Source organism: Alosa sapidissima, chromosome 12, assembly GCF_018492685.1.
Source record: "Alosa sapidissima isolate fAloSap1 chromosome 12, fAloSap1.pri, whole genome shotgun sequence".
NCBI classification, from domain to species: Eukaryota; Metazoa; Chordata; class Actinopteri; order Clupeiformes; family Clupeidae; genus Alosa; species Alosa sapidissima.
This window is the reverse complement of record NC_055968.1, coordinates 22779396-22791748: the sequence shown is the minus strand read 5'-3', so window position 1 is coordinate 22791748 and position 12353 is coordinate 22779396. Positions and strand designations below refer to the sequence as shown.

The 12353-nt window shown below is 40.1% G+C and overlaps 1 protein-coding gene and 1 long non-coding RNA gene across 2 annotated transcripts; one reads left to right on the top strand and one right to left on the bottom strand.

The window, feature by feature from the left end:
* Positions 1-309: 309 nt before the first annotated feature.
* c12h1orf210 (chromosome 12 C1orf210 homolog) lies at positions 310-4999 on the bottom strand. The gene is made up of 6 exons (XM_042057753.1): positions 4964-4999; positions 4482-4559; positions 2334-2458; positions 1334-1820; positions 1145-1246; positions 310-1066 (listed from the first exon to the last, which is right to left on the bottom strand). The coding sequence occupies exons 3-6, from the start codon at positions 2442-2444 to the stop codon at positions 648-650; spliced, it is 1119 nt and encodes a 372-aa protein (XP_041913687.1). The 5' UTR covers positions 2445-2458; positions 4482-4559; positions 4964-4999; the 3' UTR covers positions 310-647.
* A 4261-nt stretch (positions 5000-9260) lies between these two features.
* On the top strand, positions 9261-12353 carry LOC121678318. Its single transcript, XR_006021210.1, has 2 exons — positions 9261-9495; positions 11977-12353. It is a non-coding gene; the product is annotated as an uncharacterized LOC121678318 (long non-coding RNA).

The following is a 12353-nucleotide window of genomic DNA, read 5'->3' as shown; positions in this document are numbered from 1 at the left end:
CATTTTGATCACTTTGTTTATGATTTGAGAGCAGTGTTTGATTTTAAGCACAAGTAAAACTGTTTTGAAGCGAAAGTTTGATTTTGCAAGAGGAGTCAGAGGTTTTGTAAATAGTGCTGGAAGCTGAGGTTTTGTGTTTAATGTTTTAAGAAAACGGAGCAAGGTTTCAGAAATTGTGTTTTAGCAAATGAGAAAAACTGTATTATATAACAAAGTGAGTTACACTAACACACTAAGCTAAAGGAAAAAAGAGGCCTAAAAGAGGCCAAACTGCAAAACTGAACAAGAAATGTGTCATGAAATCAGAAAGACAAAAACAGGAAAATATTTTATTCAAAACTGGAGTGAAAGGTTCACTAAACTGTCACAAGACATTAGTCAAACTATTTACAAAGGAGTGCATATTTTCAAGTCAGAGTGGCAATCAGAGGTTATTTTTGTTTTACAGGTTATCCAAGTAAGGATGTCATTGAATTGTTGGTAAGTGTGCCATTAGTGGGCGTGTGCTTATGGCAGCTCAGAACAGTTCAGCTCAACTTACAAAGCATAATTCCAAATATGAGAGAGTACAATTTTTCCAAGAAAAGGGATTTTTGGTCCTCCTTCACACTTTCATTTCAATCCAATTTACCACAAGTCAAAAATCCTTATCCAATGGTGAACTCCAAATCATCATCCAGATCTTCCTCCTCTTCTTTCACCTGTTGCTGTGCAGCTCTTGCCGCCCTCTCTCTCTCACTTGGCTGTATATAATTGTCTTCAATGAAGCCATCATCATCCTCTTCATCCCCCTCCTCTTCCTCTTCCTCATCATCATGATCTGCTATTCCATTTGATATCGTGGCTGCTCCTCCCCGTGAGGCGAAGCCCACCTCATACACATCTGGGTCATAGTGGCTTTCTGAGTCGATGTTAGTAAACCGTGAGTGACGATAGCTGGCCAGGTACTGGTGGAGGAGTTTGCATTTGGCCAATACTGCAACAATGATGGACAGTGTTATGGCTGTAATCAGCACTCCCACTAGAAACTTCCAGTTGTGAGCGGGAACGCGAACAGGAGCAGTGTCTGTCAGTGGAAAAAGAGGTGTCACCCACAGCTTTATATAAAATATCGTTGTTAGTGTATTGAGAGGTGAATGCTTACCATTAAGGGTTGTGCTTGGAACTGGAGTGGTTGAAGCGAAGGGATCTTCAGCTAGTAGTTTTCTGTGGTTTACTTTACCACTGATACGTTTTTCCTTAAACCCTGAGAGTTATACACAAACCAAATTGTTATCACACAAATACTTAAGTTAAATGGGCTGCTGTCTGAGGTGAACATAATAGGCCTGACCTTCATAGTCATGGTCATGTACATGTCCTTTTGATGCTTTGAATCTGGTCACTTTCTGGGCTCCCTTTCGCTCATCATATGGTGCAGAACTGTCACGAGGATTGCCTTGTAGGTCCAGGTAGGATAAGACACCTCTAAGTTCCTTCAAGGCGGTAGACACTGAAGGTTGCAGTCTGTTGTGCCCTAGAAAAAGCCTCTGTAACCTGGGCAAGCCTTCAAAGGCTTCTGTGTCCATTACAGAGAGCTGACACCTGCTGAGGTCTAGGACTTCCAGAGATGGGAGGTTGCTAAACAAGCCTCTGTCCAGCAGGGGGAGGTAGTTAGCTGACAGATTCAGGTGGACTAGCTTCTCAAACTTCTGCAGTGTTCTCGGAGTGTCAGGATGGCTGAGGATAAGACCGTTGTCTGAGAGATCCAGTCTGGTTACATTGGTCCATATTTCTTCTGGAATCTTTGTGAGCTTCTTCTGACCACAGTGGAATGATGCCTGAATTGCACAGGAAGAATACATTTAACCCCATGTCTACAATATTGTTTAATATTTCTGTAACATCAGAACACAAGGTAAATATCTATCAAACAAGTCATACAGACACACTAAAGACATTAATAATACTTTTCCTAACTTATACATACATATTAAACAATCAAAACAATTAAATGGATCTATATACGGACAAACTTGAAGTTAAACCATAGCTGATGAGCTGTTCATTAAATCATTCATTGACGATCGCTCATTTGAATATATATTAACCAACCAAATGATTATTCTGGATATGTTTATAAGGACCAAAAGGGCTTACACTAAGAATGCCGCAATGAAATCATTACACACTAAGGTCCCGTGCCGTGACACATTAGACAAGACTTTGCTCCAGAGTCACCTTGTCATCAAAAACAGGAAATTTGTGCCTACAAACAGGATATTCCCAGTCCTTGTTATCCACTCAGTGGTCTGGAGAACAAAAGGGGCAAAAAAGCAATGTTTTCCACACACCTTGCCTGTGTCCACCAAGCATGGGCCCACGGTGTGGAGAGAGGCATCAGTGACAGTGGCAGAAACACACAGAAGCAGCGACACACAGAGCAGGTGACCCCATGACCCCATCCTCCCCCTGCTTCCTGAGAAAAGATAACAAATACCAGTCAGACTAATGATGATGGCCTCTTTTTTGCAGTCTGAAAATGTAGTCACTGTAAATGAAAGATTTTCCATAACAGGCAGAAAAGAGTCAGAGTCAACATTAACCAGCAGTTTAAAAGAAAATCAATATCTATTGTCATACTTTAGTGCTGGGCAGTATGATTTACTCTATGTCCTTTGGGGATGATCACAATGAGTCTAGTTTATTGCTGTGTCTGACCTCTATTCTCATGAACTTAAACTCTGAATGACCAGACTTAGCCTTTTCATTTTCTCTTTTCTGGTTCTGTAAAATGTCTTGCATTGCCTATTTTATTTTCCAGCCAAAATCAATAAGTTCTCTTTATAAATTAATTACTATAAGAACAGTGTTCAAACTTTACTAGCTGTTCCACCCATACATCAATAGAGTTCCCATCATATAAAGATTTCAATACAGAATGCACAACTCAACACACACAATTATGTTGTAAAATTACATAAACACAAAAAGCTCTGTTCTCTTAGTCCGCATGAGAACTTGTAAGGCATTTTCACAAGATACTTTGAATACCTCTTGAACAGAACTTCTGTCAAGGAGGAAAGTGTCTCCTGTTTTTACTTTTTGACTTTTGAACAGTGTGCACAAAGTGGAGCAGTGTTGCAGTAACTTGGGAAATATGATAAATCATGTTCAGCATTGAGCACATTGAGAAGTGTCTGCCGATCATAAAAACTGCTGTTGCAAGAATTTCATGCTATTGTTCTCACTGGCAATTTGATCACTTGGTCAATGTTATGTTGAAAACAGCTTAAAGAACCTACACGGTCCACCTGTGGGTGTCACACTTTGCACAGTTCACACTGACTATAGAGTTGCACGGTCTGAAAGTGTTACAATACCACAGTGCCCTATGCCTCCCATAGGTCTGTGTGTACGTGTGCACCCCTAGTCTTGTAGACCCCTCTTGGCACAGAAGCCATTTTTCAGCGAGGGGCCTGGTCTGTTATTAGACCTCTTCCCCTCTCTCCCTCCTGCTATTGAATTCTGCATTGTTGGCTGTAAACACTCGTTAGGGTCTCCCATTATCTCTTCCTGTCCCACTCTGCTCACAGGCACAACAACACATCACGCTGCACCCTGCAGCCTGTGAGGTGAAGCAGGAGTGGCTGTTTGTGTGTGTGTGTGAGTGAATGTGTGTGTTTGTTTGTGTGTGAAAGGGAAGAGTGAGAGAGAGTGAGAGAGAGAGTGAGTGTGTGTGTAATTCTATGTTGTTGTTTTTTTTAAGTAACAGTCCAGAGATGTAATAGTATGTCGTAGTAAATCATGTGCTCATGCAATTTGTAAGTTTCTCTTTGTCGTAATATATTTGATACACAAAACGTATCAAACATATCACTCAATCATGTCTGCAAGCTTTTCTATGTCATACTATATTATGTCTAGTTTTATGTGGGCCATTGGCCCTGCAAAATAAGCATCTTTCCCACCAACACAGTAAAACATCAGACACCCAGTGCCTTATCTTACTCTGACCAGTTGTTACTCAGAGTGGAATTTAATGTGTTCCCCAGGCTTCTTTCGTCTCGTCAGACGGCACAAAGTGCGGAAATCTCACACAAAGAGTCCTTCACTTGACCCCCATGGTGAAACTTGCTCAAGCCCAAGAGTAATTCCCTTCCCCCATGTACATACACAATCTCTTGTCTTTGCTTTAAATCTCAGGTAGATTACATGATATCATTGTAATTTACCACCCAGTACACAGAGAGAGGCCAATTTCCTGTGTTTCCTTCATGTTATGTCATACACTTAGATAAGACACAAACAAAGATTCAACTACAGTATGTTGTGGTTTCCATTAGCTTATGCAATTCAGACAATATAATCACTGTGTCTCTGTGTTTAGTTCAAGTTAGTTATATTAAGGCTAATTCTCACCCTCAAGCACATGAAACCATTAGCCCCTTAACACTTGATAAACAGAGTGAATAGGGAACAGATTATGTATTTTGTTTTACCTTTGGTTGTTACTGTAAAGTTGTTACAGGCAGCCCCATGAAGAGCAATCCAGTTCTGTATTCCACTCTGAATGGAAACTAGAAGAGAGATCACCTCATGTACGGCTTACCTGATCTTATTTTCAAAACAGAAAGGCATGCAGTGTTATACGGGTTAGACTAAATGTAGCATAACACAAACACTGACCATTCCTAATCCTGTTCACCTCTCATAGATTATCTAGTAAAGATACTTTTAAATGATACATTTAAGATCAAGTGTTAGACTGAATTCTGAAATCAAGTGTTAGACCACTTACATATGAAAGTATGAAAGGTATGAATTCAGTGCAAGCACACTGTATGCTAAGTGCAAAGTTCAGTTTCACCCACCATAAACATGGCTGGGAAGACATCTTACCAGGAATCTGACGTTGTTTAGTCCAACAGCTCCTGCTATATCACAGCTACGTCAAAGTGTAATGAGGGATAGAACTGTTTACCTGGATGAAGACAGAGGGAGAGCCATGTTGTGTCGAGTCTGAGAGCATTGTGTCTTTACATTTATAGTTTCCCTTAGTCTGGTTAATAAGTAACTCTGTAACCAGATAAGTCATCCCCCCATTCTCTTTGTACTTTGACTTAACCCAATCACCGTCAGAGGAAATTAGAATGTCAACAATTATTTCTTTGGAACACGGAACACAAAAAAAAACACAAAAGTTATATGACTCAGAATGATCTCAGAATAAATTCAAATGGTTTATGTATCTGTGCTAAGATACACTTCAACAGGCTGAACTTAATACTTGTTCTAAAATGACTTGTAGCTAAAAGTTCTAAATTATGCAGCACTTGGGATTTAGACACTTAAGTCCTTGCTATCACATAGGTGACGCAAAGCAGTGACCACCATTTTGGTGGCTGTGAAGAAAATAAGGAGAGCTTCTAAAAACAATGGAGTAATCCCCCCCTCTGTCATGTGTGTGTGTGTGTGTGTGTGTGTGTGTGTGTGTGTGTTTGTGTGCGTGTGCGCACGTGTGTGTGGGTGTGTGCGCCTGTGTGTGTGTGTGTGTGTGCGTGTGCGCACATGTGTGTGTAGGTGTGTGCGCCTGTGTTTGTGTGTGTGTAAAAGTTACTTAGTTGTCAAGATTTAAAGCAAGTCTGCATGAAAAAGTGAATTTTCTTCAGATAGCTTTCCACCATCTTCACTCTGCAACATTTTAATCTGTTTAATTTGTTTGATTATTTTCATTTTGAGTAATATGTACATTCTTTAGTACATGTTATGTTCCATAACCTCCTTCTCACCTCATTCATTTTGTTTCATTTGCAGCTTCATTTTTAGCCTATTTGTGGCAAAAATTAGCTCTTCACTGTGATGGGTGTACACATATGCAGTGTAAGTGTAATTTATCATAATCATGATTCATAATGACAATAATTGTTGTTGTTAATCATGGTGATATGTGCGTGTTTATGTGCTTGCATGTTTGTTTGTTTGTGTCCCTATTGTTGCAGATGTTACAGACATGGCTGGTGTGGAGAGGGTCACAGGTCTCCACAGGGACAGCTGCAGTAGCTTCGCTCTGTTGGTCAGGAAAAACAACTGACACAAAAACAATAGCCATGGAGTCCACAAGGTCTACTCACTCAAGATGCGGGTGTTTGGCACAACAAAGATTTAGACCAGCTGTCTGGATATCCCACATCTTTTTCTCACACTCTCACTCTCTCACATACACTTATACCCCCCCCCCCCCCACCCCACACACACACACACACACACACACACACACAAACACACACACACACACACGACCACATGGTGCATACTCTGGTAATTTTGCATCTATACAGTTCCTTATAAGCATCTGAACATCCCATCCATTTTGAAATGGGAACTACCAACATCCTCACTGCATTGAAAACCAGATGTGATTTGTTCAGGTGGTATTCCAGTGATTTTTATCACAGCACTGTTTAGTTTGGCTCATGAGCATGTGACCAAGAGGGTTATGACAACAGAACCAATATGCTGTCAAAAGCCTGAAGGTTTGTTCATTTCAGCACTGCACTCTGTGAAACCTACCTGCCCCTTGTTTTGTCCTGATTTGTTCAACACAGCTGTTGGAATGTCAGCCAATGCATGCACACCATAGACTATATATGTTCTATACAGTCTATGATGCACACATATCAAATAGTTGCACCAATGTGACTGCTGATGTTACTGTTGCTTTAATACAAATTTAAAAAAATAATCTTTTGAGTGTATTGTACTGGTGATCAGGGGGCATTCTTCACCCATTCACTTAAATTCATATTCTCCCAGATGCAAATGACTTGTCTCCTAAACAGCAGCAGTCAACAAGTGTGTCATTTTGTGTTTTACAGGCACCTTTCCCCCCGGTTGTCGTAGCCTGTAAATGCTTAAAAGTCACATTCAGTGTCCCAGATTAATTGCCCCTCCAACCTCGAATCCATCGAAACAGACTTCAAATCTTAAACAATAATCTAACATAGTTTATAGCTCAAAAAAGCTACACTTTTACTACACAACAACACAAATGAGAATGTTTACTGTCAGTATTAAATATTTTACTGAAAATAACTATTTAACATGCTATGGTTGTATGATGTCATAGTTTTATTTTCTGCAAGTGTAGTTCAATAAGATCAAACAACATATAACCAAGGAGGACAAACTCAACAACTAATCATTGAAAGAGCAAGCTAAACTGTAACACACTAGACATGACAGTCTTCCAGAGTTGACCAGGGACAAAAGTCCTTCCAGCATTTACACCAAAACAAAAATAATCTTAAATCTCAGCTCTGGTACAAGTGGCTGCAGTATCCATACCACATTCTGGTTCATCTGCTCATGGGGATCTGAGTTCAAATCTGATTCACGGTTGTTTCCCAATCCCATCTATCTCAATCCTATCTCTCTCCCATATCATCTTACTCTTCACATATCACTGTCTTATCTGAACAAAGGCTGTTCTATACCTGAATGAAGACAAAAAGCCTGTAAAAGAAATCTGAAACCTCTGGCATGTATTTTCCATATCTCAGGGGGTAATATACAACATGCATGAAGACCCCCAATGAGTCAGCAGTAATACAGTATGTATACATATATGTATGTTGCTGAGTACTGCCTTACTGCATGTGTTCATGGGCTGCTTTGTGAATCTCTTGGTCATGTGAATAAACCCCCAAAACACTTACTGTGGAAGTCACCATGAAACCGAAGTGTACATTATCATAAACCAATACTACTGCATGTGTCACACTGATAGAATTCCTGGTCAGGCCCAAGTGCATGCTGGGCCAATGGCGTGCAGCCACCACTCCAGCTGCTCTCCAGAGAGGCTTCTGGGATAGGAGCTGTGGGCTGAGCAAACACACAACAGACAGGAGGCCAGCGCAGGACTTCCTGTTTCTGCTGCCCACTGTTTCATTCCCGCTTGGCCCGTTTCCTGCTCGTATATCAGTTCCAGCAGCAACGCTTCCTGACCCAGAGGCTCCAAAGGCCGCATATCTGTCCATCTTTCTCTCTTTCGCTTATATTTGGTTATGACATATCTGACTATCTCCTCTCTTGCCTACTCCTCCAAACCTCTCGCAGCTTTGATTACTGCACAGCTGCAATAATGCACTTGTAGTCATAATTAGTGCATATGCTGCTTTTTTCTTACCCTCTGTTATACACTAGAATATCTGTTTGTTGGGTTGTTCTCAAGTTCTATAAACAAAAGAAAAACAGTCACTGGGGTAGAGCTACATACAGTACCCTCCAGAATTATTGGCACCTCTGCTAAAGTTGACTAAAAACCGGTATAAAAAAAAAAAATCTGTTGGTGATTTATTGTAATCTCACAATGAAAAAAAAAATAGAAAAATCTCAAAGAAATAAATATTTTTAACTAAAACACGTTGCTCACAATTATTGGCACCCCTGAACAATCTTATATACAAAACCTAACAGAAGCATTTTCCTAACTAATTTGAATTTATTTAAGTTAATCAGAGTGTCTGTGAACTTTCAGAAGTAGTTCATGACTTTCTTTTTCACTATGGTATGAAAATAAAGGGTAACACTTTATTTGAAGGGGTCTACACAAGGGTGACATGTAACCATCATAAGAATGTCATGACACATGTCATGCACACTAATGACATAGTATTGATGTTTATGACTGTTGTCATTAAGTGTCATTCGGTTTTTGGAATGTCAAGTTGACATTGTTTGGGTGTCATCATAATAGCAACTTGACATTAGGCAAGATTACATTATTTGAGGGTGTCTCTGTCATGACAACTTCACATTAACCAAGAAAATGTAAACCGTTGTCGTGACAACTTGACATTATCCAAGAAAGAAATGCAAAATTGACATGTAACTGTGTTTGGCCTGACTCATCTTCTAGGTTCGTGAAGTGGTGGGCCGGAATTATTGATTGACATGACAACATTATAATTGTGTCATGAATATTTTCCTTGGCATGATATTGTCATGACAACTTGACATATAACTGTGTTTGGCCTGACTTGTCTTCTAGGTTTATGAAGTGATGAGCCTGAACAATTGGCTGTCATGACACCATTATAAATTAGATATACTCAACATATTGAAGGTGCATTGCAGATGTAACCCACTCGAAAATAGCCTACTAATAGGATTACATTATTCTAGTTTAATATCTAATTTCTTGATTACTTTTAGTTATGTTTTCCCTGCACACCGTATTTGTCCAGTAGGTGGCAGTGGTGGCGCTGCATAGAGGGGAAACTGCTACAGTGATTCTTAGAGAAGAAGATAGAAATCGCAAACAGCAGAAGGACAGCAGAAAGATAGTGAGCGGAAGCCATATTTAGATTTTCCACACTGAGAAGAAAACTTAAAAATAACATTGAAGAGCTAGTTAAAAGGGGTTTTCCCACCAAACCTACTTCTAAGGAAGGAATAACAGCAAAGGGTCGAAATTACGACAAGGAGTTTACTTACTTGTATGAGTTTTCTCCGGTGAGTGTTTTACACGTGTTCGTCATTTATGTTAGTAGCAGACATGGCGTGATAGATGTGTTTAATGAGTTAAGCACGTAAAAGTTTTATTTTGCTGTAACTCAGTTGTTTAATGCATTGTGTGGAAATGTATTGATGGTACTGCATAAGCTAAAAACCAATCGGAGTTGAACATGAGTTTAATGATTTGAAGTGCTATTTCATGCTATGTTGAAGCCATGTTAACAACGTGATATGCTAGTGCTGAAGTTTCATGTAGGCTATGTAGTGAATGTATAGATTAAAAATAAGAATAAGCTACTACAGTTCATGAATATGAATTATATTCCCAGATCTGCTAAAATGTATCGAGAGAGTAATTGAATTGAATTGTTGCCCTGAGGGGTATTCCAGAAAGCAGGTTTACTGGCTTAACTGGGTATGTAAACCCAGAGTAAACGGTAAACCTGGGATTTCAGTTCCAGAAAGCTCAAAAATGATCAGGCTATGTAAGTAACTATGGTAACATAGGCTCTGAACTTAACCTGGTAGGTTTTGTTCAGGTTATGTTCAATTATGTTCGGTTATTTCAGTGCATGTTCAATCAGGCCGCTATTTTTACAGTTTTCACACAATGGCGTTTCATTTTGAGGAAGGTCCGATTGACAAAGAAGCACAAAATCATGTAATATTCATCCGTGCAATTCACCGTGAGAGGGCGATAAGACCACGACATCACATGATAGCCTATCCATTCTTTTCCAAACGAGTTTTTCAAGAGCGCTAGAGTTTTTCAGCTGAATCCTAAATATAGGCTACTTGAAAAGCAGCATGGTGGATTAGAATAGAATAAAAATAAATCTTTAATGTAGCCTACACCATAGTGGACATTTGTGTTTTGCTCACCAGACAGATGGACAAACAACATCTCAGACACATTGAAGATATAATTAAAACAAGTACAGTACAAAAAAGGGGAAACATGACCTATAGAAAATTGATAAATAAGTTTAAATATAGCTGTACAGCTCAGCCGGGTATGCATGTTGTCACTAAGTTTGGTTTAGAATGCTGATGGCATTTGGGATAAAATATTTTTTTAATAGGCTACACACGCTCTCCGACTGGGAGTTTTTGTAGTGTTGGAGACGCAGAGCATATCGGCAAGCTGTCGGTCGGTGCGTAAAGTTTGCCTTGCGCTAAAGCAGTCCCGGCACAACTTCATTCGTTTTCCTGGACACAAACCCACGAGGATCTAGCCTGGCGGGGCCATCCTATATCATTGAGATGTATAGTCTGGCATCGAACCATTCACCTCGCTTAATCCAAGGGGCGGGCAGAGAATTGTCTTTCAAACTGCCTAGGCATGCAATAGGCCAGCGCTACGACCATATCCGTATCCGGTCGGCAAAACGGCAAATACATCCTTCTTCGAAAGTAATGACTTAAGTGCATTGTGTTGCTCAACTTTCAAAGAAAAGCACAAGTCCAACTCCTCCAAAGTTGACGCCAACGCCGATTCAAACAACCGCTCTTCGTTCGCCATAGCCACCTTCCTTGTTGTTCGCAGTCGCAGGACTGTCGTTATCCTGTTAAGCCCGCCTTAAGACTCTCTAACAAAATAGAGCGCTGTGATTGGAGAACATCCACGGTGCTAAGCCAATAGAAATCCCTATGGTTCGATACTAGACGTACAGGCTGAGCAAACTAATTTGCCGCCGCTAGGGTGCGTCTAGATTTCTAGGCTAACGAGGATCATTAATGTGTAGTTTCACCAACTGGCAGGTCAGCATCACTTTATTAAATTTTCCAAATGTGCCCAATAGGCTACCCATGCCTTCCGACATTCACCCTTCCGATGATGGAGCGCAAAAGTTTAACTTGGCCCACAGCTGCAGAACCCGTGTTAAAATAGAAAATTACATTTGGGATTCTCAAAGAATTCTATGGCCCACTCAATCTGTGATAAGGTAGGCTAGTTTAAGAAAGCATCATTCAAAGCAGTCAATACAATACGTGATGTCCAGTGAATTATTTAATTGTGCTTTTGACATTAAATAGGCTATCCTAAACGTACGCATTTACACGGTCAGTTAGGCTATTCTCTGCCAAGCAAGGTCTCGGACGCAGGCGCTTAAGTATTTTAGTAGTATTAAGCTCTTTTTTTGTTTTTACAGTTCTCTCCTCGTAAGCCTCGACTATACTCCGCCTCTGAAAAATACGGTGCTCTTCGTTTCGCCGGTTTCACTCATTGTTTCGACTCTCAATAGATGATGCCTTTATAAGTTCGCCATGAACGCGCACAACTCTAGGTTATCTAACACAGGGTTGATTGAACTAACTGGTAACCGGTGTTTTGGAACCGACAGCTCGGGTTTAGTCGCCACAGGTTCAGACAACCCAGAGGTTAAGTTTTATCTCAGTGTTTGTTAAACCTCCTTTCTGGAATACCCCTCTGCTATGCAGGTTGTTTTTTTGTTTGGATAGCCTACATGATTTGAGAGTGTTCCATTGGACAAATTCGCCATTGGACACGGGAGGCAGAAGAGCAGAGGGCGCGAATGATAATCTTGCCTGCGACATGAACTGCTTCTACTCAATATTTCTTCATTTCATCGTAGCCCACAGATAAGCGCGAGATCTCACCACTTAAAAAAAAACCATACTACCCAGGTAGATGGACTTATTATTATTTTGGGGTTATTTTATCAGAGCTCTGAGGTCATTTTACTTTATATTTTTCTCAACATGTGTTTAAAAGGTTGAAAACTGAGAGAAATACTGATTTTCACAACTAAAAGGACAGAAAAGAGAAACAAGGTCATACTGTTTGATATTTGATGTTTAATAAATGCCGGCTATATGTTCTGGGTAAACTA

Excerpts from the sequence above, each read along its gene's own strand:
- c12h1orf210 (XM_042057753.1), bottom strand. The coding sequence starts at position 2,444 with ATGGGGTCATGGGGTCACCTGCTCTGTGTGTCGCTGCTTCTGTGTGTT. Across the intron at positions 1,821-2,333 it reads GCTTGGTGGACACAGGCAAG|GCATCATTCCACTGTGGTCA; the intron begins GTGTGTGGAAAA and ends TGTGCAATTCAG. Across the intron at positions 1,247-1,333 it reads ACATGACCATGACTATGAAG|GGTTTAAGGAAAAACGTATC; the intron begins GTCAGGCCTATT and ends TATAACTCTCAG.